This window comes from Furipterus horrens, unplaced genomic scaffold (assembly GCF_987537825.1).
Source record: "Furipterus horrens unplaced genomic scaffold, mFurHor1.1.pri manual_scaffold_7, whole genome shotgun sequence".
Classification (NCBI taxonomy): domain Eukaryota; kingdom Metazoa; phylum Chordata; class Mammalia; order Chiroptera; family Furipteridae; genus Furipterus; species Furipterus horrens.
In genome coordinates this window covers 5,970,692-5,998,247 of record NW_028327177.1, presented here as the reverse complement: position 1 = coordinate 5,998,247, position 27,556 = coordinate 5,970,692, and the positions used below count along the sequence as shown (strand labels likewise).

Sequence of the window (27,556 nt, the reverse complement as noted above, 5' to 3'; positions counted from 1 at the left end):
CGAGCCACAATGTTAAAGGCTAAAAATAGGAAGGACTGGAGGTGATTAAAAAAAAAGTGATTAAACCTTTTAAAAATAGGCAAGGTAACAAAGGATGAAGTAAAAAACTTTTTAAATGTGAGAAATAGAACAGGGGGGTGGCACAAACTTTAAAGATAAATGATGTTAATGCAAAGTACTTTAAGGCAGGAAGCATTTATTTTTATTTTTATTCCGCTCCGTTCGGAGAGGATGGAGAACAGAGCAGCCCAAACTGGTCCGGGGGTGTTTCCCGCCGGAGGGAACCGCTGCTGGGAATCCGCCGGCCTCCTTGCCAGGGGACCAGGCAACTTCCACTTCCACAGCCCGGCTGCACACGGGACACGGCGCTTTGGCCTGTGCACGTGCGATTTCATGGCCAGTCCAGCAGCAGCTCTGCTTGGTCCTGTGAGTTCCATTTCACAGAAAAGAAAAGGGAGACTCCCAGAGGTTAAGTAACCACCCACGATCACCAAGCGAGGACGTGGCGTGAAGGCGGCCAATGGTCCTGGTGGTTTGCCTGGGACACAGAAATTCATTGTACAACTTGGATGGTGCCAGGAACACCAGGAAGAGTTTTATCACGCTTCCGTTTAGTGAATATGTATTTTAATTAATTACAAGTATAGGTGGGAAGGAAGGGAAGGGGAGGCGAGAGGAGACAAAGCAGTTTAAGGTACCTGAGCAGCCCTGTCCGCTCAGGAGCGCTCCTGACTCCGAGGGACATGAGGAGGAGCAGTCTGTTTCAGGCACGTGGCCTCCAGCCGCGTGTGCCCCCTCCGCGGGCCTGGGTGTGCCACCAGGACTGAGGTTTCATCTTCTTCACACGTCATGGGCCCTAAACACGAGCCAATTGCTTCATCTGGAGCTCAACCACACTGTGGGAAAACTTGGCCGTGTTGGGTGACCGAGAGATGCTACATCCCTTCACTGACTTTTTCTTTTTTTTTTTTTCCCTTTGACAAACTGTTTATTGAATTTTGCGTCAGTATGAGATGTCACTTATTGTATCTCAGAATCACAGGATTCAGGGAGGTGGCAGAGTGGCAATGATGAATTTGGGAATCTGGTCTCCTGACAGTACCTGCCGCTCTCCCCCCGATTCTTCTATGGACGCCAGGTGGATCACCTCTCATTTTTTGGACTCAGTTGTTAGCTTTAAAGCCTAACCCCAGTGTAAGCTGTCATTCCAACGTAGTATAGGTTTTGCCCAAGGAGCGACGCGTCCCATTATGACACAGTAGAAGAGGAAATGCAGATGTGATCAGGAGAAGCGGACGCTGGAAAAGCCACGGGCTTGGTTACACACTCCCCCGGTAGTGCAGTTAGCGGTGGCAGGTGCCTGGTAAATGTTTGCTGAATGAAAAATGACTTAATGTCTCCTATGTTGCCGGCAGTCAGAGAAGAACCGGGCATTTTGTAGCACTGCATTGGGAATGAAGTCATCAATATTCACGGGCAGGCAAATCAGATATGTTTTGAAGACCAAAGTGGACACTGATTCAATTCTGTCCCTTCTGTATCTAGGGCCTGCCAGGCACTGCCTCTAAAGTGCGTTATGGATGTGGCGAGGAGGAGGCCATGGGCTGCCAGGGCCGCTGGGCCCCGGTGAATTGCTCCCAGCTGGAGGGGCCCTCCTGGTCAGGTGACTGGCCGGGCACTGGTGGCATTCTCATTCTTGGCACAGCGGGCAAAGGAGAGCGGGGGACGTGGGTCAGCTGCTTCTCAAGAGGGCTTCTGCTCCTAGGCTTAGCTTTAAGGTCTTAAAATGGCGGTGCCGGTCTGAGCCTGGGGTGGTTTTGTTGCACTGTTAGGGGGAGGTGTGTGCAGCAGAGTCTGGCTCAGGAAGGGTCCCGGAGGCATCTCCAGTCGGGTAGTGACAGCCAAGGTGCGCCCTTTGTGTCAGGGGGGTGTGGCCATGGGCTGAGACTGCAGGCTCCAGCGGCTGCGTCACGTCCCCCACTCCCAGGATGGGGGAGCACTTAGTGCGTACTTTAAATCAAAGGCCTCTACATAGTCTTCTATCCCTGGTAAGCAGGGGTGTCTACTCCCGCTGACCCGTCTGGGGAGCCTGCAGTTCAGAGCCTGAAACCCTGGGCCCTGCAGCTGCGGAGTTCCGGCTGTCCCCAGGCTGGATACCTTGGCCAGGCAACAGAGCAAGAGTCCTGCTAACTGCAAAATATTGCATGTTGGGCTCCTCATGCCAAGAAACCAGTGGACAGGAAGGGTTCCTCTCTAGGTGGGCTTCTACCCTGGCCTGAGGAAGGCCTGGTACCCGCAGGCGGAGACCCCTGCATCATGCCATCAGGTAAACCAGCAAGACCAGCAGGGGTGCTGGCTGAGGGTGAGGGGAATCTGGAAGAAGAGCAGGAAAACAATACATACCAGTTGGGGACCTAGGACCAGCTGCAGCAGTGGGGACTTTCGTTTACCCCTTCTAAGTGTCCCCAAGGAGGAGAGGCCCAGCAGAATGCGGAAGGACCACGCTGAGAACCCGTGTGAGGTAGAGCCCGGTAGCACAAGGGGCGGGCTGGGCGGGGTCCCGGGCTGAGTCACTGCTTCTTCCTTCAGGGAGGATCTACAGAGAATATTCTCCTGGGACTGCTGCTGGCACACAGCCCTCCCACCCAAGGTCACGGAGGGCCGTGGTCTACATGGAAGTATAAACGCTTGTAACTCCAACTCAGATGCCTCAGACACGCGTTCCAGCCGCAGCACTGCCCCCGGCACTGACAGGTTGCTGTTGGAATCGCATCACAGCTCAGCCTGTCCCTTTGTTTACGGCAGTCCCTCTCTATGTCGTGGTTCACTTATCGCGGCCTCACTGTGTCGCGGGGTTTTTAAAAATAGTATATTTAATTATGTATCGTGGATTTTTCGCTCTATCGCGGGATTGTGCGGTCCTGTATACGTATGTTGTTAAAGTGACGTAGGTTTCAGAGTGCAGAATATGTTTAAGAGCATAAGTAGTGTTTACAAGTGTGGAAAAGGTTAATATGGGAGTGGGAAAGGTTAATAAGGGACTGGGAATGGTTTATAAGTGTGTGGGAAGTGTTTATAAAGCCTTAAAATATATATAAATACTATAATAAGTGTAAGGTTTCTGTTTGCGGATTTTCGCCTGTCGCGGGGGCGTCTAGAATGTAACACCCGCGATAAGCAAGGGGATACTGCATCTCCGCTTTGGTTTTCCTTCCCATGGGGACTGATCCCCACAGCATTTCCTAGTAAATTCCTGCACACCAATGGTCCTCTCGGAGTCTGCTTCTGGGAGGACCGAACCTCACTGATGCAGCCAGCCTCCAGTGTTTGCTGGATGAATGACTTCATTGATGCGTTGAATTGGCTTGTGCCATCCGGACCCTTAGATGGATGACAATGACGACTCTCTTGCAGGCAGGTTCATTCTTTCTTCATCCACTTTGTAAATATGTACTGAGCCCCAGCTAGGCCCCCGGCACTGATTTAGATCCCAGTGGCAAATAAGACGACCAAGTTCCCTTCCTTCCTTATGGGGCAGCCGGTGGGGACCTTGATTTAGATCCAGTAGTCCCAGGAAAACCTCTCTGAGTATGACTCAGCTAGATGACACCTGAAGGAAGAGGAGGAGTTGGCCAAGAAAAGAGGCAGGCAACAGTTCTTCCAGGGAAGGTGACCCTACAGCCTGTGTGACAGGAAAGGGCCCCTTGTTTAAGCTCTGATCTTACGCTGCCCTGGCGCTCTTGGGTTGAACCACTTCTGGATGATGGTGAGAACCACAGGGAATGATTTGCTACCCCTGATCTCTGCCCCGAGGCTCTGTTCCCCCAGTGCTTTGCACAGATCAGAATTACCTTCTCTTCCCCAGCCTCCCCCGCCCTCTCCTCCTTCTTGCTACAGAGCAGATGGCCGTGCCAGGGAGGTGGCGGCTGCAGTTCCTAAGGAAATTCTTGGTGGGAGCAGGACGGAGGTATCCTATAATGCCATGGTTGCTATGGCAATTTTTATTAAGACACTGGTCTTGGAGAACCATTTTGATTCATCATTAGTTACTGAGCTGAAAATAGCACCTTCCTAAAAACTTGTTTTCTCTTAAAATGCATCTGTTCAGCATTGACTAAATACAGTAACACCAAAAACTGGAGCATTTTCCCAAGTCACGGAACCCTTAGTCCTGACTTTCCTAAGACAGCCCATATTATCTTCTGTTTTACTTTACAAAAAAAGTTATTTATTGTTACAAAGGAATAGAATAGCACATTGACCTAAGAAAGATTAAGAAGAAAAAAGAAGAGTTCCTTAGGTCCCAATTGCGTAGCCCAAGCTAGACAGTTAGTCCACGTAAAGAGGTAAAGTCAGCTTTACGTGGAATAACTTTATAAAGTTTCCCACCTGGACTATCTTCAGGCGTGGAGGACAGAATTTCCCTCCAGCCTTCCTTTCTCTGATGAAGACAGAGGACAGAGTGTTTTAACATGACAGTTTATCTGTAGACACACCTCGGTCACCGTCAGGCTGTAGCAGGGGACAGACACGAGCTGGTCTGTTAACAATGGTTTAGTTTAGTCTTGCTTTTCCAGGTGTAGCCATTTACTGTTTGACTCACACAAAGTGTTCTTCTAAAACATAAGCACGCAAGCACGCGGTGGTTATGCGCAAGCGCGGTGTGTTTTGGCCCACAACGCTGAGCTATAGATGCTCTGTGACACATTAGGTGTGAACATAGAGCAAAAGCCGGGAACATAAAATGGCTTCAGCCCACAGTGACTCATGCCCGGTACCATCCTGTTCACAATTTTTTTTTCATAAATTTGCTTATTTTATATTTATATCCTAATTCCATTGCTGAACTCAGCTAAGTCTGCTTTACCAATTTTAAAAAGTGGGGCAATTAACCTTCCAGGATGTGGCCGTAAGATAAAAGACGGTCACAAATAGAAAAGTCCCACCCGTGCACTCCAGCCTCGTAGAACAAAGATCTGCTTCTGGGATTTTTTTTTTTTTTCATAACTCACACAATTAATCTTATCCACAGTACGTTTAAGGGAATATTCTTCTCAGGAAGATGTTTAGGATTAAAATAATTTTTAAAAATTAGAAAGCTCTGTCTTCAATGAGTTGTGGGAAGGGGAGGCACCGACTTAACTCCTCCACACCTCCCGCTCCTCATATGTTAAATGGGGACGATAACTGGACCTGCTTCTTAGGTTGTTGTGCCCGAGGAAGGTCGCTACACCAGGCCCTTGGCATCCAATGAGCATTCAATCGTGTTTGCTGTTACTGTCAATAGTAATTTCTTTCTTTTTCTCATCTGGATGGTACGTTATTTTGATGAGGGATTTTGTGTCATACTTCATTCTTCTGGACTTCATAGCTATTGTGACAATGCCGTTATTTTGCAAACAGGAGCCCTTTTGAGAGTGGAAGGAGACAGGTGTAAATCTGAGGTGTCCTGGACACACCATGAAGTATGGGCAACCTACCTGCGGCACAAACTACTGGGTGAGACACAAGCCATGTGTGTCCATCTTCAAACTACATTCCTGGGCCATTGCTTGATAAAGAGCAGTCACTTCAAATCATCAAGTGCACAGCTCTAGGCTCTGAGGATGTCAGTTGACAAATAGATTAAATCCTCCCACCAGCCTATGCGGACACAAACAATAAACAAATAAGTAAAAAATTTATAGTATTTCCTGTGCTTTGGTGAAAAGTGTTATGGAGAAAAATTAAGCTGATTAAGAGAAGAAAGGCATGAGAGGGGATGGGAGCTCTTCCTTCATATGGAGTCAGGAAAAGCATCTCCAATACAGTTATATTTGAGCAGAGACCCTGAAAACATGAGCAAACCATGCAGGTATCCAAAGAAATAATGGAAAGTGTATATTCCATTACTGACAAACATTCACAGCAATTGCCCTGCTGAAGTAAAAGGGAAAAATGAATGGACGATGGGTAAGATATGAGCTAATCAACTTCACAGGGACTTTAAAAACTCACTTCAGATATGCATAGCATCTTCACTATAATCTTGGCTATTTGATCTTTAAACGATTCATAACATAAAGCTTTATCCAGCTGTTGCCATTACAGAAATAATAATTAATTAATTTTCCCCTAGGTGCCTGGTGCTTTATAAAGAATATTTTATTTGTTATAATCACAAGTCGGAATGGGGGTGTTGACACCCACTTTCAAGTGAGAAATGTGAGGCTCAAGAAGTGAGGAAAGTTGTCCACGCACATGGCCAGCTCTGATCCAAGTCTGCTGATGCCAAATGTGCGGCCTCTTTTCCGAAGCCTCTGCTTTTAATCTCAACACCTAGATAAGAAGCCTGTGTTCATCTGAGAAAGAGGAAAAAACATCATGACCCAGTTACTGGTGGAAATCCGTTCCTTCATCATTCACAACTATTTCCCGAGGGCCTATGGCACACCAGTGTGGGATACATTCTGGGGATACATTCATGAAAAACAGACACAACTTTCTGCCTGTGCGCCTGCCTCGCCGGCAGTAGAACTACGCGCCTTATTTGGAAGGGTAGGAAGTAAAAGTGATTCTTTAGAAGGCAGAGCAATGGCTAGGGGAGAGGAATGTGGGGTGATGCCATGCGGGAGAGCGGTTACACATTGAAATCAGAGTTTCAGGGTAACTGCTTTCACTGAGAAGGTGGCCTTCCAGCCACAGCTTGGAGGGTGACTCATGCGGGTGTCTGGGTAAAGGACATTCCAGGTGCAGGGAATGGCTCATGGTAAGGCCAGGAGGGGAGACTCACAGGACTTCTAGGAGTGAGTGAGCTGGGGCCGAGCGAGTGGGGGAGAAATTAGTGGGAGCCAGGGCGGAGGAAGGTGGGAGGCCAGAGATGGAGCTGGTGGGCCACGCGAGGGACACCGGCTTGGCAAAAAGGGCAGTCGTGTTAGGTTTGGAGGAGGGGAGGGACTGACTTGCTGATTTATATTCAGCTCAGCAGTTGTCCTCCCCAAAGCCACTGGCCCATCTGCTAGAACTGGCAGGACACACAATGGCAGGTAGACTGCTTCCTGATTCCTTCCAAAGCCCTTTCGCCTTAGAGTCACTCTTGTGCCCCAATCCAGGACACTGGAGACAGGGGCCTTTGGTGGCTTCGCGCATCCCTTCCAACTTGGAATTGCTCATGATTCTAGAAAGTGAAGCGAAAGGACTGGAGGCATTGGGATGGGGCTTCCTTGTTCCCACCTGAGTCCTTCTGTGGACAGTTAACTTCAGCTTCTGAACGTACATACAGAAAATATGGTTTGCATAAATGCCCTTCACGATCCGGGAAGGGAAGTGCTGGGAAGCCAGGAGCCAGGTGCTGGGTGTGCTGACAGTGCTGCCCCCTCTCCTGGGACTATGGGGGCAGCCACCAGGGGGGCACTGTTCTCACTGCTGACCCCCAATGGGGGTCTGTTTCCACTCTCCACCAGGGGCAGGTAGAGGAGCCCATTAGCAATCATAGCCTGATAATAGCTCATTTCCTTTGCTCATCAGAGCCTTAGAAATGCTGACAGAGAAGTTTGCCAAGAGGAGAAAGAGTCCCACTAGGAAACGAACAGGCCAGGATTGCAGCCTGCCCGGTCTTTGGAGGCGGAGAAGCCTTTGAGGGCCATGCTTCCTGGTCAGACAAGCAGCGGGGCTAGTGATTTGCACTCTGTGATCGGGTTATTATGCCATCTGGTACATTAAATACCAGAAAACTAAAGACATAAATTGCATTACAAATGCCAAGCTTTTTTTTTTTTTTTTTCTCGTATGAGTGCTCTCTGAGTGGATCATTTGGGGTAAGTGTTGGTTCAAGAGAAGGAAGTGGTCTTTGAAATACATGTTATCCTTCAACATTTAATCAAAACAGTGACTCCATGGAGTTCCGATATTGTCTCCATTAGCTATTATTTCTTTTAAAGGTCAAAGAGAACACTCACTGTAAGAGAATTTCTTCTTTATTTATTTTTTCTTTTGGCAAAACACACCAACTTGGAGAAATGATGTTCATATTAAACATATTCTTTCAGCTTTTCATCAGAGGATTTGGAAAATACCAAAGGCATACATTTTCATTAATCAGGCTATTTGCTACTGCCTTGGCTGGAGCCGACTGCCAACTTTTTCATTTTGGCCAAGCTCCTTCCCCCTGTAGCTTTATTCATTTACTCAGTAATTACTCAGGGAGCGCTATTGACGTGCCAGGCTCCGGTCTAGGGGCTGGAGAGACAGTGGCAGATAAGGCAATGGGGATCTCTGCCTCCACCAATTTCCACCACAAGCTGCATAATAACAGATAACACTTAGGAGCTAGGCACTGTTCCAAGACTTGACCTGAATCATCTCTGTTAATGCTCACACCACCCTTACACAGGGGGATGATAACTGTCCCCATTTTACAGATGAGGGAACTGAGGCTCACAGAGGTTAAGTAACTTGTTAGGTCATAAGCTAATGAGTGGAGGTACTAAGGTCCAAACCCAGACACTCTGGCTCCAGAGCATCTTTCCTCATTCATTCTGCCTAAGCGTCTTCTTCTCTTGGAGAGGAAATATACCAGAGTATGTTTCCTGAAGGTTGACATACAGTGAAGGGCATGCATGTGGGTGTCTCATCTTCTAGTTGTGGGGGGTCTAACCTTACAGTCCTGCCATTTTGTTTTTGTTGGCATCTCTAAGTCACATCCTTGAATTCTCAGTCTGTCTGCCATCTGCACGGAGAAGTCTGTCTCAGTGTCTCCCGTCAGAATTAATGATGCCTTCCTTCTAGTTCCTGAGCTACAGAAACATCTGGAATTCTTGCAGGGATGATGAAAAGCAGGGAAAAAGGGCATAATGGTGTGATGAAAATGATGGTAATGTTGATAGTAATGAAAATGATGATCTGGGTGTCTCAGGCGGTAATGGCCTTCTGTAACACATGAGCATGCTTCTGTCATGTCAACAACAAATATTTTTCACAAGCAGAGTTGTCACATAAAAGGCAAAGGACTATTTGGGATGGAGTGAGATCCCTGCCACTGAGGTATTCAAACAAAGTTAGGATAAAAATTTTATAGGAAATGTATAGATTAAACATATCACTCTATTGAATATATCCTTCTTTCTTATGTTATTCATTATTCCTCCCAGACCCAGTCCCAAAATTGAGTGGACAAATGAATGACTGTAGAACTCAAAAATCTTACTCATTAATACATCTATCTTTCTATCATCTACCTATCTAATTCAATATTTGTGTCAGCTTCCTCTTTAGGAGGTCCACAGATCCTATATGTCTATTTGAGAACTCAGCTTTATCAATATCCATTATAAGAAATAAGCACACAAGGCTCTGCCCCTTACAACATAATAGGAGCAACAGCTCTACCTAAGACACAGAGGCAAACACACATAGGAGACTTCCAGCCAAGATGGAGGCCTGGACTGACATGCTCCATCTCCCTCCACAACTAAGACAGAATACAACTACTGCAAAACCAGAAATAACCAGAAGTTCCAGAAAATAAATGGAAGTCCAACATATAAAGTTATAAAGAAGTGGTGCTCATCCAGATGGGTAGAAGGGGTGAAGCCAGGGCAGAGAGGTCAAGCTGTGCTGATGGTGGCAGCAGCGGTGATGGCGGCAGGACAGCAGTAAGCACAGACACCTGTCTTTAAGGGGAGATGAGAAGTGCCTGGGGAGCACCCCCAGCTGCATACCAGACCCGTCAGCTCATGAGTCCAACACCGGGGAAGGCAGACCCCCATTGTCTTGGACTGTAAGGCCCCAGTGGGGGTGGAGGAGGAGGCTCCCAGTGAATTAATCTTGGACCCCCACCCCCACACAAAATGCCACAGCATGGTGAGAAGAGTCACCCGGTTGTGACGAGAGCACAGGGCTCCTCCCCCTATAGTGTAGGAGGTGTGACAGCCCCGCCCAGGAAGCAAGGTAAACACAAAACTGTCAGGATGGCACAGATCATGATAGAGATCCGGGTGACACAGCTGACCAGACAGCAAATATCTAATCTAATGAAGCAGCAGATAGGAAATCTTTCTGAGGCTCAGTTCAGAGCTTTGGTTATAAGAATGCTTACAGACCTGACAGCAGATCTTAAACAAGACAGGGAAGGAATGAAGGCTAGTCCTGCTGAAATGAACAAAAACACATATGAAACTAGTGGTGAGGGCAAGAAAACCAGGGATCAAATCAACAAATCGGAACATAGGGAAGGAACAGTCAACCAGTGCAAAGAGAGGAAATGAAAAGTGAGGAAAATGAGGAGAGGCTCAGAAACCTATGGGACAGCTATAGGTGGGCCAACATCCGAATCATAGGGTTGCCAGAAGGTGAATAAGAAGAACTGAAAACTGAAAAATTACATGAAAAAATAATGAAGCAGAACTTCCCTAACTTGGGGAAGGAAATACACTTACAGCTCCAGGAAACAGAGAATTTCAAAAAAACTGGACCCAGGGAGAACCACACCAAGACACATTATAATCAAAATGTCAAAAATTAAGGATAAAGAGAGAAACATAAAAGCAGCAAGAGAGAAGATAATTATGTACAAAGGGGTCCCAATAAGACTACCAGCTGATTTCTTCAAAGAAATTCTGCAGGCAAGAAGGGACTGGCAAGAAATATTCAAAGTAATGGAAAGCAAAAACCTAAAATCACAATTACTCTATCCAGCAAAGCTGTCATTCAGAATATAAGGGCAGAGAAAGTGCTTCCAGGACAAAGTAAACCTGAAGGAGTTCATCAGCTACAAACCACTGTTATATGAAATGTTAAAGGGACTTGTTTAGGAGAAAGAGGATCAAAACTATGAACATTCAAATGAAAACTGTATCATAACAACCAGCAATAGAAGCTAGGGAATTGAAACAAAGGCAAACTAAGTAGGCAATGAGAGTGGGAAAAGAATGATAGGTATGGGAACATTTTAGGAGGAGGTCAGTAGGGAGGGGGAAGGGGGAAAGGGAGGGAGATGGTACAGGAATTAAGAAGCATAGCAGAAGGGAGTGGAGTAGACAGGAAGAGGTTGAGAAGAACTATATGCACAACCAATGGGCATGGACTAAGAGGGGGGAGCAACTGGAGGGAGGGGGTCACTGGGTGGAGGGGAACAAAGGGAAAAGAAATTGGGACAACTGTAACAGCATAATCAATATAGCATATTTTAAAAAAAAAGAAATAAGCAATAGGTGAGAGTAGCTATGTTTAATAAAATTGGTGCTTTCCTTTTTAATGATACCATCTATTAAATACAGTGGAAGCCATGAGTATTTTTTTTTACCAGAACAAAAGAAAAGCATCGCATTGGCATAATGATTTTATGTAGGATCATTGGAGTTACAAATTGGCAGATACATTAGGTCGTCTTCTCTTGGAACGATTCCTGTTCAACAGCTGGTACCACAATTTTCAGCCTTACCCAGGATTTGAGCCAGAGAGAAACAGGCCAGAAGTCTGGGAGAAGCAGTAACCGGAGCCCTGGTCCAACCCAAGTTTATCTCACCTCCTTGGACATTAAAATTCTATTGTCATACATCCTCTAAAGAAGTCACAACTACCCACTCGCCCTCAATACCAGCCCTGGGTAATTCCTTCCCTCCATCCCTCTCCTCTCCTCCCTTCCCTCCCTCCATCATAAATACATTAATTATCAAACATGGGGTGCTGAGCACACCCTGGTGAGCAAGCAAATCGGACCTATTCCCTATTCTCACTGCAGTTATTATCAGGCAGAAAGCCATGGAACTAGACACACATACGATGGTATATATTTTCTATGAAGAGTAGGAGGATTTAAGAATGTGATTAAGCTGGTCCCTAAGAGAGGGCAGAGGAAGCCTCCTGAGAAAAGTTTTCTTGAGCTGAGAAGGAGGGAAGAGCATCTCAGGCAAAGCAGGAAGGGAATGTCAGATAGCTCAGAGGCAGAAAAAGGCAAGGGTCTTTCAAGGATCTGAATGTTGGCCATTGTGATTTTAGGGGAGAGAGAGAGAGACAGAGACAGAGAGACAGAGACAGAGAGAGAGGGAGAGGGAGAGGGAGAGAGAGAGAGAGAGAGAGAGAGAGAGAGAGAGAGAGAGGAAGAATGGCACCATCCGAGGGAGACAGAGGTCACATTTAAAAGGTGGGTCCCGGGAGGGAGTTCCATTCTTGTCTTAACAGTGATGTTAGCGACATTTACGGGGGGTTCTAATCCCCCATCACAAGAAAAGAAAAGCCCCACCCTGGTGACACTGTGAACAGGTGGCTGGAAAGGGTCGAAAGTGGATGCAGGAAGGCTACTGGGATTCAGAGGAGGAACAGTGTCCCCTGCACCAAAGCAGAAGGAGCAGAGACAAAAGTGGAGAGATGTGAGGGTATTCAGGAGGCACATTTGTCAGGGACTTGTAATCGATTGGCCATGAGGACTGAGAGAGGGAGAAGTGGCAGGAGTGCCACTGGGCTTTCTGGCTCGGGCAATGGCACGGATGGAATGGAATCCCTGGGTTCACTAAGTTCAAGATCCAGGATAAGGACAAGGTTAGGGGGGACAATGTCCAGCATTCTTTTCTGAGATTTAGGTGGCTCTTGAACTTCTCTCCTATTTAGAGTTCAGTTTTTCAACATCTAAGCAATTATTCATAATGTCAAGAGTCACAGAGTTGTAAGCTTCAAATTAGAAGGAATTCTAAAAACCATTAAGTTCAACCCCTTCCCCTTTGCCCCAAAATCCCTGACGATGGCATCTGGCTTCTGCTGAGCACCTCCAGGAATGACTTTTTAATCCCACAAGGCGTGGTGCAATTTCAAAGAGTTATAAATAGGAAGGTATCTGTCACTTCCTTTGGGAAATAGTCCCACAAATCTTCTCCAGCCATAATGACTGCCTGGCATTTATTCCAGTGCTATAAATTATACATCAGATGAAACAACATCTGATCTGGGTCTTTCTGGTCCCTGAATCTCAAGTATGGAGGAAAAAAAAAAAAAAAAACTAATCACAAAATGAAAACGGCTGTTTGTCTTCGATGATTAAATCACGAAGTATAAGAGAAGAGTGGCAATGTTATCTCAAGGAGCAGTCAATGTGAATTTATCGGGCGACACGCCATGAATACATTTTGCAGCCCGTATTGATTAGAAATTGTATTTGGATGTTGGTAATGGAGAACTAAAATAACAGTGGACTAAACAAACTTGGACTCTATTTTATGTCACATAAAAATTTGTCGAAGGATGAGCAGTCTAGGGCTAGTACGGGGATTTCACAGGCTTATCAATGTCCTAGGGCTCCTACTCCTTTGGGACCCACCATCCTGCTGTGTGTGTGGCTTCCACCCTCAGGGTCTGCCCGTGGCCCAGGCGGCTGGGCAGGTGCTGTTGCCCCTGCTCTTCAGACAGAAAGGAAGTTACGTGGGGTGGGGTGGGTGAAAAAGGCAACCTCCCAGGTGAATCAGCCTGAAAGAAATAAAGTTTATTAACTAGCTTTTAAAATGATCTTTTCAACCTTTTTTTGACATCCAAAGAACCTTGAACCAAGGTCTTTTCTTCCCCTTTTTGCAGGCTGTCCAATGAAAGTTTGTTTCTACTGTCCACAAATTAGGAAGAACTTTGCATAAGGAAAGCCTCTGCTGTGGCCGGCGGTAGGGTGACATAGCATTAAGTGAAAAACGGTTTCTCTTCCTTAGAAGAATGTTCTAGATACATGATGAATGGGTGATTCCTAAGCTCCGACATTTTTTGTACACGAAAGGAACACTGAAGGAATGGGTAGCTTGAAAGTGAGTGGACATCCTCTCATCCCGAGGAGCAGGCTCTGTGTGTAGCGTGCAATGACCGTCAGTCCTGGAAATGGTGGGGCCCTTCCACGCCACCTGCCGCTCAAACGATCAGCCTGTGGACTGCTGTCCTGCGTGTGGCAGCCGTCTATCCCAAAGGTAGAGCAAGGTGGCCCCTTGCGGTGTGGCCACATCAGACCCACCTGTGTTTCATCAATAATATTCCCACTGCCCAGGGCTTGGATCCTGGTATCAGTTCAAAACTCTCTTACATTCATCAACAGCTTTAATATTTCTAAACGGCAAAGTTCTGACAGTATCTTATAGATGAAATGACTAAGGTAAAGCAGGCCTAACTGAGTTCCTCAAGACCACAGTGTCTGTTTCCTGGGGTCTGCAGACAACGAAGAGGAAGTCACAAAAGCCAGCCTCCCAGTTGGGGGCACTCAGGCTGTGCCGGCGCCCAGCTCCAGCACTTCTGGGTAATAGTGACAAAAAACAGCTGTTGATCACAGCTGACACGCACATTAGGAAGAAGCCGGATAGGCAATCCTGACGAGTGCCACAGTCATAATTAAATATTCCTAAGAAAAAGCTGTCTGTCAGTTAAATATCACAGTCGCTCCTGCCTTCCAAATGCATCAACGGACTGAAATGGCACAGTTTTACAACGCGTGGTGTCCGAGGTAATTAAACCACTCGGGGAAATTAAATATTAAACACCACCTAATGAGGAATTCTCTCAGCATTCGCTACATCATTACTTCTATTTCTCTTCCTTTTCAGAGGTCACAGACCTCAGCAAGCTCTCGTTTGCTATGGGGTTTGTCATTAGCCGATGTCAGGAGACAAATAAACCAGAAAAACACACACATCCCCTCGTTCACGTTCATTATAACTCATGGGAATAAACGTCCTAGGGCTTGAGAGCCTCAAAAGTGATTTCACAGTGATAGAATTTTCTGGAGCAGCGAGGAAGTCATCTCGGGGCCCCGGCAGGTAATGGTCTGTACAGGGTTGCGTCATATTGGCTGTAAAATCCGAGGTCCGTCTTTCGAGGATGACGAGGTACTATTTTCAGGAGGATGAGCTGCGCCCAGCTCCATGGGGCAATAACGTGATTGTAAGCATCGCTGCCAGTTGGAATACTGATTTCATTTTTCTCCTTCTGCATCGCTTTTAACGCATTGCCTTTGAAACTAGCAGGGTTAATTGAGATAAAGTGGCCTTCAAGGACCATCAAATTGAGGGGCCGCTTTGAAATGAGGCAGACGTGGCTTAGAATCCTTTATTAGCTGCATGACCAAAGGGAAGTGATGTAACTACTCTGAGCTCAGCGTCCTCACTCTAAAAAGGGAAGCAGCGATATTGATGCTAAGATGACTGTTCAGGCATTTACTCAATAAGCCTCTTCTGCGAGTGTCCCTTGGGATGTGCCCATGTGTATTCCAGGGCCACACAAAAAGGACAGAGCACATGGGTTAGGAACAGAAACAAGTCAGGAAACGATAATTCCAACCCTACATGACAAGTCCCACTTCCTCCTCCAGGTCTTAATGAAGAAACACACATATATTCTCATCTCAGTCCAAGTCAGGTGCTTCCTTTGTGATGTAAACCGGGGCCAGGGCTAGGGTGAGGCAAGCTGGGTGCACAGCTTCAGGAAGCACTTCCTCTCAAGGTTGTGGGACAGGGCTCCATGTCACTTATTTTAAAAGCACTTAATTCAATTTATATCTTTCTCATGAGTAGAGAAGGGGGTACTCTATTCATCTGACATTGACTGTCTGGGGCCATGAATTTATTCTTGAATGAGCTGCCAACCACCAATAAGCTAGGAATGATCACCCACACATGGGGGGGGGGTAACATTGAATTTAGAAGTAAACAATTTGTTCTTATTGATTTAGATTCTGTGTCTTGAACTGACAGTAGAAAAATGAACGAAGTGGAGTAACAATTCATGAAACTGAAAACAGAAGACGTATATTCATAACCTCTTTTTGGACTTCATGAAGTCTGCTTTAGTTTACTGCACTGGGTTCCCATATCCCAAATCAGGCTTTATTTTGCGTTTAGGCAGCCTACAGACAAACTGGCCCTGTTAGGATACACGCTGGTCTTTATGCGATAGGTTTTGAGCTGTGGGAGATCGTGGACTAAGCAATCACCTGGTCACGAGGTTCCGCAAAGTCAGTGCGTTTTGTTCCACGTCTTCCCCTCAGGAGTGAGGCAGACCAGCGGGGCTGGTGCGCGGAGTGCCAGGAATCAGCCAGGAGGGTGGGGGCAACTCCTGCCCACAGCTGCACATGTGAGAGGCCTGCAGGTAAACACCCACTGGCGACCGGAAGGGAGCGCCGCTGAGAGGTCAGGTAAAAGAAGCAAGCTGGGCTCTACCACAGAGCAAAGAAGTACTGATGGAGGGGTTGGTGTTGGGATTCATAGCCAGAGAGCCCAAGAGCCGAAAGTGAAAGCCAACGAGAGGGCGAGACCTCCCTTAGTACCTGGACTCCATTTTGAATGGATGGGCTGGATCTATTCAAAATTTTCATCAATGGCCAAATACCTACGAATAATTTAGGTCCATAGTTTTCCCTTTATTTTTTCTTATCTTCTTCTAATTTTTTTTGACTTAAATCACTTGACTCTTTCTTCATGTTATCTACTATAACTTCTTTAACACATGTGTAGCAGAAAGAACTGGCGGCTTTCAGCCCAAAGCACTTCAAGGGATAGCTTTCGGTGTACTTTGGCTTATATTGATCAGAGAAACGGATTTCTGTCCTCTCACTTGTTTTTCAGTTCCTGTGGATGACCGTGTGCACTGGTGGTGGTCAAGGGGGAAGGAGATGGCCCTGTAATACCCGTTCATTTCATTTCGTTAGAAGTGCGGTGTTCAGAGCTCCCCATGGGCCACGCACTATACCAGGTGTTAGGGACACGAAGGTGAGCAAGGCAAAGAGGAGCCCTCCAGCGGCTCATAACCTGGGGGGCACAGGGGAGTATGAGGACATTTCTCTGAATTGGGGAAAATGCAGTGTCTGGCAACGTGCCATGCAGAAGGACGAGAGCCTTGCCGATGCACCGTGTCTGCCCCGCCTCGTGTGGGGACAGGTTGCCTGGAGCACCAAGACGAGCCGCTCAGCTTTTAGCTGGGGTCACTGTGAATGCAGAGCGACGGGGAATGCCCGGAGCTGCAGACCAGCCTGACCTTCTCCGACACGAGGCCATGTGTTGTCCCTTCATGTCGTGTCTTCTGGTCATCAGGGTTGGGGTGCATTTAATTTGTAATAAGGTGATGGGTAGATAACTGACACCTTAGGACTTCCCTGGGGTCCTTTTACACTCTTCACTAGGAAGGGGAGTTCATATTCATCTACAATATCTTTTGGAGTTGGGTCTTTCTTAAAAAAAAACCAAAAAACAAAAACCTACCGCAGCTTTGATTTTTCATGCTTTAGCGATCTGGGCTAAAAGCAGCCCGAGACTTGCCTTGACATACAGTATTTTCTGAATGCTGTGTTCCAGACGCATTCGAAGAGCCGGTTGCAAACCTGCCACCTCTGCACCAGAGGCTCAAACTCCCTCCCCAAACCCATCAAGTGTCAGCCTCATTATAGCCCGACCTTCGCCCGTGTAGTACACAGAACCCAGAGTCCATCAAGCAGTCCACAAATAATTGATGACTAACAGACCTTCTCAATCTCAGCCCCGCTTCTTCCCGATGCAATCCCGCGCTTTTGCGGGGCAGCAAAATCTAACCTATTTCTGCCATCCTCTCTTGCTGATGGCGTGGCCTGGTGTTAGAATTCTGGTCCCTGAAATATAAGCAGCACTGCTGGACGGGGATTCCAGGGGTGCTTCTAAAAGGGCGGCTGACTCAGTTGCCAAATGCCTTCTGGCCATCTTGGCCTCTTGTTCTTTGCGCTCACCATTTCCTCACCTGCAAAGTGGCCATGGAGGCTTGGAGATGCCGCCAGAGGCTTCCAACTGACCCTGTGCCTAACCTCCTTTAGGCCCTCCCTGTGGATTGCTGTACCGCTTTTCCTTGAAGGAGCCCCTGTCAGGGAGCCCATCACTCCAGGAAGCAACCCCTTGGGCAGGCTTATTTGTTACAAAGCCTCAGCTTTAGATGAACCCAAACCTCTGGTGCTAATGCAACCACTTATTGGTCTGTATTCCGCTCTCGAGGTCACACATAAAATAACTGGCCTATCTTCCTCCCGGCAGTGCCCTCGCAGATTTGAGGACACCCTCCATATCTCTTCCACATCCCTTCTGTGCCCAGGCCTCTCAGTGTTCTTCCCTTTTTCTAGTCCTGTTCTGTTAAATTTTTTATGCTGCATTTCTTCTTCCCAGGTTCTGAGTTAAAGAAATATGTGTATTTTGCTTATGTATTCCTTAACCCTTAGTCGTTCTTATTTTATAAGTAATCATGTATATTCAGCATGTAATCACACACACATGCACAAAAGAAAGGGAGAAGAAAGTATTCTGAAATGGTTTACTCCAGCCAACTGGAAAACCAGCTGACACAAGGCAAGGATGTGTTGTTTACAAAACGATTCAGAAACTGGTTCCTGATTCACGTCTAGATCATTTGCTGGTCAGCACTCTTATATAGAGATGGCAGTTGTAACGATATTCTCATTCTTTCAAAAACCCAAGACATTAATATGATTTAATTTCATATCGAGCTCAAGTTATCACCATGAATAGTTTTATCATTTCCCAGTTTAGGAGCATTTGGGGCTTTGAACTAAGAGTTTAGGCAAAAAACTCAAGAAGTGGGGTGGGAGGGATAGAACACCCCAGTAACTACTGAATGTGCAAGGTATTGTGCATATTAAATACATGATCTAGGTAAATGAAATTCAAATATCAAATCACAGACATGCCCAGTCAGAGTCCCGAGGAGCGCTCTGAAGGGGATAATGCATGGCAGGTTTATCTGTTACCACACTGAGTTATAATCTCAGTTCCTTGGCTGAGAAGGTGGCCACCTGGTTGCATTGACCGGTAAAATGGTTTTTATTCCTACCAGGATGTGGCCAGGCCTCCCTCAGAAAGTCTGGCACCTCAATGGTTAATTAATCCACTCTGCATCCTTCCTCTGCCCTGCAGGGCTGGCTGTGAAAAAATCTTCCAGTGAGAAAAGCTGGCTTCTGAAGTGCCGCTTAAGGGAGCTGACTTCTTAAAATAGCCCTTCATAAACAAAACTCACACGATACAACGGGAGTGTGTAAATCCAATTACGTGGCCTGAGGAAGCACAGGGCAGATTATTCCGGCATCCGCTGCCCTGTTCTGGCTGGCTGGGTGAAGAGAGGTTCCTAGACTCAGACCCCAAGAAAACCCCGGGGGAGGAATTGTTTTCAGAACCCATTCTCTTGCTAACTGAGGTTCAAACAGATAGATCGCAGAAATTCCCCAACCTTCAGTGTCTGTTACCTTGAATTCCAGCCCAGAGAAAGCCAAGAATATGCTTCCAAAGCGATACGTCAGGTGGACGGACATACTGTCCCACTGCCTACCCTGGACCTGCTGGATTCTCAGGGAATCAACACTGGGCCCATTTGTTGGTGAGAGAGCAGGTTTGAGATGAATGCTGTGTCTCTCGTGTTCCGAAAATAAACATGTGTAAGACCAACTGAAATAGACACACTTGTGAAATGAATAAATTAGCATCCTAAGGAATATTTAGACAACAGTGAAATGTCACAGCAGCATGATTGTAGTAGTGTCCTTTGATTACACATTGCCAGCAGCATAAAATTTGGGATAAACTTAAAAAAAACATCTTTCCCTTTTTGGCTTGGTTTCTCTTATTTTGATGAGCTCCGAAAATGCCATCCATCATCAAGGTGTAAATATGAGTAATGCATTTGTCCTACTTAGCATGACATTGCTGCAGCTGTTCCTGAAGTCAAGTCCTCCCAGTCTCCCCAGTTTTAATCTCATTATGCTTTGACCCACGGATAACAGTCAGATGACATTACCAGATACGAAGGAACACACAGCCATAATTCAGTCTTGCAAAGCACGTACCCTCCAATCATTTTACAACTCTCTCTAAATCAGACATCAGGACTATTTGCAACCTCAGGACTAAAGGGCCTGCAGACTAGGATGACTGGATTTAACTGGCCATTTGAAAAGTCTTTAAAAATATCCTAGGCAAAGCCTATTCTCTACCCACTCCAAGCCCGGGGGGTGGGGGGGACGGGGGAGCGGGGAGGAAAGGAAGGGAAAGATAGAACCAAAAAGGATAGTCTCTGGGTATTTTTCAGAAGTAAGAGAGAATATTTTGTTTCTTGGCATTCAGAAGGGTCTCTTGGGGAGGCTGGCACTCAAATCTGTGTTTGAAAGTCATTTTCTCAGACACGCTGGGATAAGGCAATTATTTTTTTTACAGCCTATAGGGATTGGCTAAAGGAAAATGTACAGGAATGGAGATATTTGGGGTTTTAAATAAATGCAGACCATACTAGTGAGGTGCACTCATTCAATGGATATTTGTGTGTTTTGAAGTGAGTTTCTACCTTGATAGCAATTACCAAATTGGGGTGATTTAAATTTCATGTCATTTGCTGTATGTTAAGTAGTCACACAATTTCCTTTATCAATTTGAGTTAGTAGACATAGATAGAGAACATACAACATTATGTTTAAATTTTACAGATGGGGAAGAGATGTTGGTAATTTCACTATACTTACTTTATCTTTACAGGGAAGTAAAGATAATGATCAGAGATGCATTTAAAAATACAAGCGAAACCTGCTTCTTTCCTGACTGTTTACCTGCTCATATCATAAACTACTATCTTACCCAGTACAAAAACAAAGAGCAAAAAAAACCCCAACATTTCCCCCCAAAGAATTTTTTAAAAGCCAAACGACAAGCTAAAATTCTCTTGCTATTAGCCAAGTGTAATGACCATGATTTAATTAGCACTTTTCTGGCGCTGGTTTCCTCCGCTCAATGGGATGTGTTGAAGGCAGGAGAGAAACGCTGCATGGGAAATTCAAATCTGCCAGCATGACCTTGGGCACTAACTAACGTGCACTTCCATACCTGGCTGCGTTTGCTCCCAGAGTTATCTTAGAGAAATCACTTCCACTCTGACGCTTCTGCTTATCTACCCCCACCCAAGAGGTTACAGAAGACTAATTAGCCACAAACTTTAACATTTAGAATCCCCCAGAGGAAAGCATAAAGCAGCAATCTTTCTGGTTCTTATTGCTGCCACTCAGTTTTCCGGTAACGAAATGATCTTCACCATCTTATCACTAATGAGCTGAAGAATGAGGACGAAATAAATTTCAAATGTTAGGTAGCTCATAATATTGTCACCAGCAGTGAAAAAATACAGGAAAACACTCATTATAGCAACAGAGCTTAGAACTGATGTACTCTGTGAAAGACCCTAGCAAATGCCTCATCATCATTATCTTAGTTATACATATAACGTCATTTTGTAATGAATTTTCAGATCAACACACTGAGCTAGCAGGATGAACAACTTATTCCAGATGTGGGAAAAAAATCTCTGCCTTAAGGGAGACTCCGGACAAAGGCACCGTATCATCGGTTTCAATCACATACGCGGAGCTGATTTAACTAGAAATGCGTGAGGCATCAGTACTCGTGGTGCTACCTGTAGCAGAGCTTTGTCGGGGTGAACATAACAGGGGCCCTTTAAACTGGGATTTGAACCTCCTGGTATTTCCTCAGTATTTCCAATGCCACCTGGGACCTTGTGCATACATGCATCACAGCTACCCTAGACAACGATCTCTTTGCTTTGCTGGGAAGTTCATGACTTGAGTGAACGTCTCTGTTCACTGAGCGGAGAAAACATAAGCCCTCTCTTCACTGATGGCAAAGCATCTCCTGAGTGGTCTCTTTTAGGGTCTATCTTGGATCCCTGGTGGAAAGCGTGTGATGATCTAAGTAAACACGGGACTCTGCCTCCTTTGCACAGGCTATCTGCAGAGATTCGCAGCTTGGCAATGGCATCGTCAGTGACGTGGAACAGCTGCTCAGGTGCTCTGACTGTATACACATTCTTGCTTCCTGCTTCTTGAAAATGCTAAGTGACATGCGAGCCGTCCTATGAATGGGAATCAAGATTAATGCAGAGAAAGATGATACTGCAGTATTTATGGCCTCCGGTTGACAAATTTGTAGCCAGCAGAGAACTATGACGACGAGCTTGCTACAGGGAGACTTTCCCTGGCAATTCAGGCAGTTTCTCATGATTTCGCTTTGCCTTTTCCATTCAATGTTAACTCATGTGTTGTATGGGGGTAGGGCCCTCCTGAGTAGTGAAACAGGTACTCCTCACTCTTGAGCCATTTCAAGTACTTGTGTGTTTTGAAGGAAAACGCCTAAAATGTTCCCAGAGAAGGACCGGCACTGGAGCTAGGATTTCAGTTCTGCTCTCAGCACCTGTTCGGCTTGTCACCTTTGGGGCATTCCTTTAACGTTTTTAAGAATCAGACATTTTTTCTCTGAAATGAAAACGAAGGATGACCTCATCTTGTCATCACTAGATGTGATAACGTATGTAAAGGCACGTAGTCACACGTTAAATATTGTATAAAAGTAAAGGATTAGGGTCATGCTTTGATTTCTTCAAAGGTATTTCAGTATAAGAGAGGGCCTTACATAGATACACCTTACATGTGTGTGTACAAAACTGTCACCAACACGTCGGGGGCATTGGATATTTTATAATATTGTTTCTGCAATGAACAGTCTTGTTTCCTCAGTGACTGCTGGGTCCCTACTATGTGCTGAGGATAAAGTAGTAAGGTAGTCTTTGCCTCTATGTCGTGTTTGCCTTCTGAAGGTGTGGCGCGTGGGGGAAAGAAATGCAGTAAATATAAACAAATATGATAATTTTCGATAGCGGATGTGCTCTGGAGAAAATAAGACACGTCGTGCTCCGGGGAGTGAGTGCGATATAAAGAGAACGTGTCAGTCATGGAAGAGCTGGAGAAAACTGTCTTAGGCAGCAGGTGCACAGGCTAAGGAAAGGGAAGGGCTTGGGATCTCTGAAAGACAGAACGTGGACAGTGCATTTGGAGTCTGAGGAGAAGAGCAAGAAAGAAATCAGAGAGAGAAGCAGCAACCAGCTCGTAGACGCCCGAGGAGGCCATGGTGAGGAGTTAGAATTCTATTCTAGCTGCTACGGGAGGCCGCAGCCGGTTGTAAGCGTACCTTGTACAGGGCGGGGCAAAAGTAGGTTTCCAGTTGTTCATATGGAAAATAACACAATAACTAATAAATAATTAAAACGCGAAAATAAACTCTGTGCTTTGCATACTCACCATGTAAACCTACTTTTGACCCACCTTGTATATTACCAAATAGGGAAAACTAAACGGTACCGACTCAAAAATCACAGATTTATTTTAAAGTGATTTCCCTTCATCAATCTTCATTCCTCTGCAGGATCTAAGGTAAGAGCTTGGACCTCTAGAGGGCGCCAAAGGAAAACGTTTTGTAGGCGAAGCCACAAGGGTTCTTTCAGCACTCGAAGGGAAGGATAGCGCTCTGATTGTTCTTCAGAGTCAGGTAGAAACGGTGGCTCGGCTTAAGAAACTGTAGTTCACCTACAATTCCTCCCCAAACAGCAAGTTAAATGAGCTTGGTTTGCATATACCAGGACCTTGGTTTTCCCAGTGAAGGATTGTTTATGATGAAGTGGGCGTGGGAAGACATTTTGGGGTTATTTTTAATCTCCTGCCATCTGGTAGTATTTGAGTAGACTATAATACAAATATGGAACTGAAATTTACTTTCTGGATGCATTTGGCAGGAAAAGTGTCTCTATACTTAGAATTTAGAAACTATGCATCTTTTGCCACTTAGGATGTGTTATTCCAAATACTATTCCAAACTGGCTTGATGAAATCTGTTAGCAATGTGTCCTGAGGAAGGCTAGTGTATGAAAAGCCGTAGGTTATAATAACCGAAATGTCCTGCAAATGATCAGATAGCTATGCTGTACTGTGGAAATAACTCATAGTGAAAAACAGAGAGGGGAGAAAGAGATGGAAAAAGAAGAGAATGATAAGGGGGGAAAGGAAGAGGAGTAAGAGGAGGAAGAGACCTGCTAATGTCTGGGTCTATAGTAACAAAAAAGCTAAAAATAATGAGGGAGCTTGGAAGGAAGTGAGAGATTCAGATGAGATTCGGTTCAGATCTGTGTACAAATAGGACCGAGAAACACAGTAAAAATTGAATTTTGTACCACCCCAACTTGAATTTTCATCATAGGTGGGTATTAAAAGTTCCCAGTAATTTTGATAGAGCATTCATCCTTGTCTTCAATTAAAATAAGCGCATCTGGTCAGCTTACTAACCGAGGCTTCATCACCCCATCTCATGCCTGAAGACCTTAAGCCACACACTTTCCATCCTCTTTGCTCTACGCAGGGAAAGTTCAAAAAGCACCATAAAGGCAGCCGACCAGGACGTTCACCTGAGCAAATGCGGACGGAGCCACCAGAGAAGGGAGAACATCCCAAATCAACTGGAAGCCCAGAAGGTTAATGACAGGTAAACCACTCACACAGTGCCAGCGTTCAAAAATCAGGAGCAGTTTTCAGAGGTGTTGTACCAAGTTATTCTAAGAACCTTCTACTCAAAGCTGACCGCAAGGAAAAGGAGTCGTTAAGTATCTGATACAGCAGAAGTGGCACAGAGCCTGGGGCCACACACACAGCAGGACCACCAAGCAGCCAGCCCTCTGTCCCAGGACCTCCCATCAGCCTTCTGTGGGAAAACACTTCAGCTGATGGGTTCCCCTCAGTTTTATCAAGAAGCACCCAAATGTAGTCTCCTGTTACCTACTGGACGTTTAGCAAAGAAAGTGCCAGACCATTAATTATCTATTGATATTAATGAAGTCAAAGAATAGAGGCCCTGTCCACCTTCTCCTTCACAGACAATGGGAACTTTGTTCACCTAACCACATCCATATTTAATGGGAAAGGTAGGAAGAAAGGAGGAGAAAGGAGAAAGAGACTTAAAGAGTCAAGTTCCACCTAAATATTTCAAACCATCTACATCTACATGTCCCTTTTCAATTAAGCAAAACTTGCTTTCTTTGTCAATGACAACTCTCTACCCCAGTTCCCGAGCTTGACTTACTCAAAGCATTGAGGTTGGCTTCTGTAAAAAAAGAAAAATGTCATCTTAGGTCCCCAAGGCAATAAAGAATTCCCAGATAGAAGTATGTCACAGGACTGTCTGGAGGACTGGGTGAGGGAACGTAGGGAGGGTTCCAGCATCGGCAATTAGTCTGTGTTTAGCAAAGGTTGATTCCTCTGAGAATTGAGGATTTGTGGCACAAAGGTACCAGAAACCCAGCTCTGAATCCCAGAGTCCCTTACAACTCCCTGCTGTGACTCTCATAAGTAAAGCTGTTAAGAAATGGGTCACCTTCTAAATTGGGTGCTTCTCCTCCCCTTCTGTCACCTACTGCAGAGACCACAGACCCTGGGGGAGCAGAAAGAAGATGTCTCTTCAGCTGATGTCAGAGAAGAATTACTCACAGAAGGCGAATATAAGGGCAGAGCTGGTAGAAACTTTAGAGGTCGTTCAGTTTCAATTTCTCTAAGAAGAGAGAAATACCACCCACTTACACGCAGGACCTCCTAGGTGCAAGGCACCTTACCGAGCTTGGGGGAGCAGACTCAACCGCGCAGGCAACCTGCCGCTCAGAAAGCTGTTTCTAAATAACCTAGGGGGGGGGGGCGGGGAGGCGGGGAGAGCAAGGCAGGCAAGAGTTACCTGGTTGATGGAAATGACCGCCAGCCGGGGGATCACCACTTGGAGGATAACCTGCAGCAGCGAGGTGCCCAGGCCGGCCAGGATGGCCCAGGTGAGCGGCAGCGGCAGCATGCTGTAGGTGGCAAAAAGGGTGAAGAGCACGTAGCCAATGCCGTCGCCCAGGAGCCCGTAGCCAAGGCCTGCGGCCAGGATCTGGGTGGTCATGGCCACCCAGGTGACCACGCCGCTGTACTGCAGGTACGTGTGCGAGGTGGTGTCCTTCCTGACCACCACCAGGGCGCAGATCACCACCTCGATGCCGGTGAAGAAGCCCAGCAGGATGCCCTTGAGCGGGTCCATGGGGGCCGAGGCCAGGCTCAAGTGGAGAACCAAGAGGGTGAGTTTGGTCAGCACGTCCAGCACATTCATCACCACCTCGGATTTGCGCCTCTGGCCCAGGAAATAGCGCTGGTAGAGGCGCTCCAGATCCCGGGACTTGAACGAGTTGCGCAGGGTGGGAAAAATGACCCCTCGGTAGCTGTAGCCCCCATTCAGGAAGAAATCCGAGTTGCTCGGGGCGCAATCGAGGTGCAGGAAGCCCAGGTCGCCCCCTCCCCCGTTGCCGCTGGCGCTGCCGCTCCCGCAGCGTTCCGGGAAGACTTTGGTGCCTCCAGTGCTGTGCGCTCTCTCCCCGGGGCCCAGGGAATAGAGGGGCAGCGCCGAGTCCGCGGACAGCTGCGACGCGTGATGGTTGGGGCCCCCGCCCGCGGAGTCCGAGCCTGTGCCGGAGCCTCCGCTCCCGCCGCCGCTGCCCCGGTGCTCATGGATGAAGCGCTGCTCGGTAATGTGCCGCACCGCCGTCTGCCACAGCAGCCGCTGCGGCCGAGAGCCGCTCCCGCCGTCGCCGGCCGGGGGCGTCGGGTGGATGGTGTAGAGTTCCTCGCTGCCGCTAAGGCAGCGCACATCGGAGAGCTCCATGGCGCCGGGCCGCAGGGAGGAGGCGCAGAACCCCGAGGGCTGGGGGAGGGGGCTCCCGAAGACCCAAAGGCGGCTGGGTAGGAGCTTGGCAGTGAGCCCTTCGGCCCCCCGCGGCCACGTTGCAGGAGCCCAGGGCAGGAGGCCCCTTGCAGTCAGGTCATAGTGCTCCCCGGGGCAAAGGGCGCCCAGAGGATCTCCGCAGACCCCTTCGTCCTCGCGCCACCCCTCGAAGCTTGGGTGCGCGACAGCGGCGGCAGTTTGTCCGCAGAAGCTGCGGCGCTCTGAGCCACGCAGCACCCTTCCCGGGCCCAGGCTTCTCGGCTGGTTCTCGGCTCAGCGTCTTGGCGCAGCCTTTGCTCTCCAAGAGGCTCCTGGGCGCCGCGCTTCTGCTGGGCGCCGGGCGGGTCCTGGCTGCGGCACTTGGCTCGGGACGCCCACGACTCGGCGGCTGAGGGGGGCTGGCCTAGGGTGACCGTTGGCGGCGGCGGGTGCGAAGTTAGCAGCTGTGCCTGGAACTGAGCCCTTCGGAGAACTCCATTGCGCCGGGATGGGGAGGCGGGGCGGAGCTGGGGGCGGGGGCAACGGAGGAGGAGGAGTGGGGTGCCCCGCAGACGGGTTGGAGAGGTGGTAGCCTTAGAGCTAACAAGTCACCAAACAGTTAATTTGGAGGAGCGGGTGTGTTGAGGTTTCCTTAAGCGCTCATCATTTCTGGCTCTCCCCACTTCCTGAGCCAGGACTGACAGAGCGGCATTGGCTCGGGCCCGACGCATCCCTCGGGGCAGGGGGAGGGCCTCAGGGTCCCAGTCACTGCAGCGAGACGAGGTCAGCCGTTCCAGCTGTGCTTCCGAGGAGTCGAAGCTCACAGTTCCCATTCCTATCACTTCACTCTTTGGAGTCCATTTGGCCGGGAGCAGGGAAGAGCGGGAGGCAGGGGCAGAAAAAAGTGGGGAGGGCTCCAAAGCCAACGGCTCTGAGAACGAAGAGAAGCCATCCGTGTGGATCCAAGGCAAGACCAGGAGCTGGGTGCGGCGGGTGTAAGC

General features: G+C 47.3%; 1 protein-coding gene across 2 annotated transcripts in view; it reads right to left on the bottom strand.

Moving 5' to 3' along the window:
• ADCY8 (adenylate cyclase 8) overlaps window positions 1-26,994 on the bottom strand; it is a 157,786-nt gene extending 130,792 nt beyond the window's left edge. For both annotated transcript variants that reach the window (XM_090283353.1, XM_090283354.1), the window contains exon 1: window positions 25,560-26,994. In XM_090283353.1, coding sequence (XP_090139479.1) covers window positions 25,560-26,516 — 957 coding nt within the window. In that variant the 5' untranslated portion in view covers window positions 26,517-26,994. The remainder of the gene's footprint in view (window positions 1-25,559) is intronic.
• Window positions 26,995-27,556: the final 562 nt, after the last annotated feature.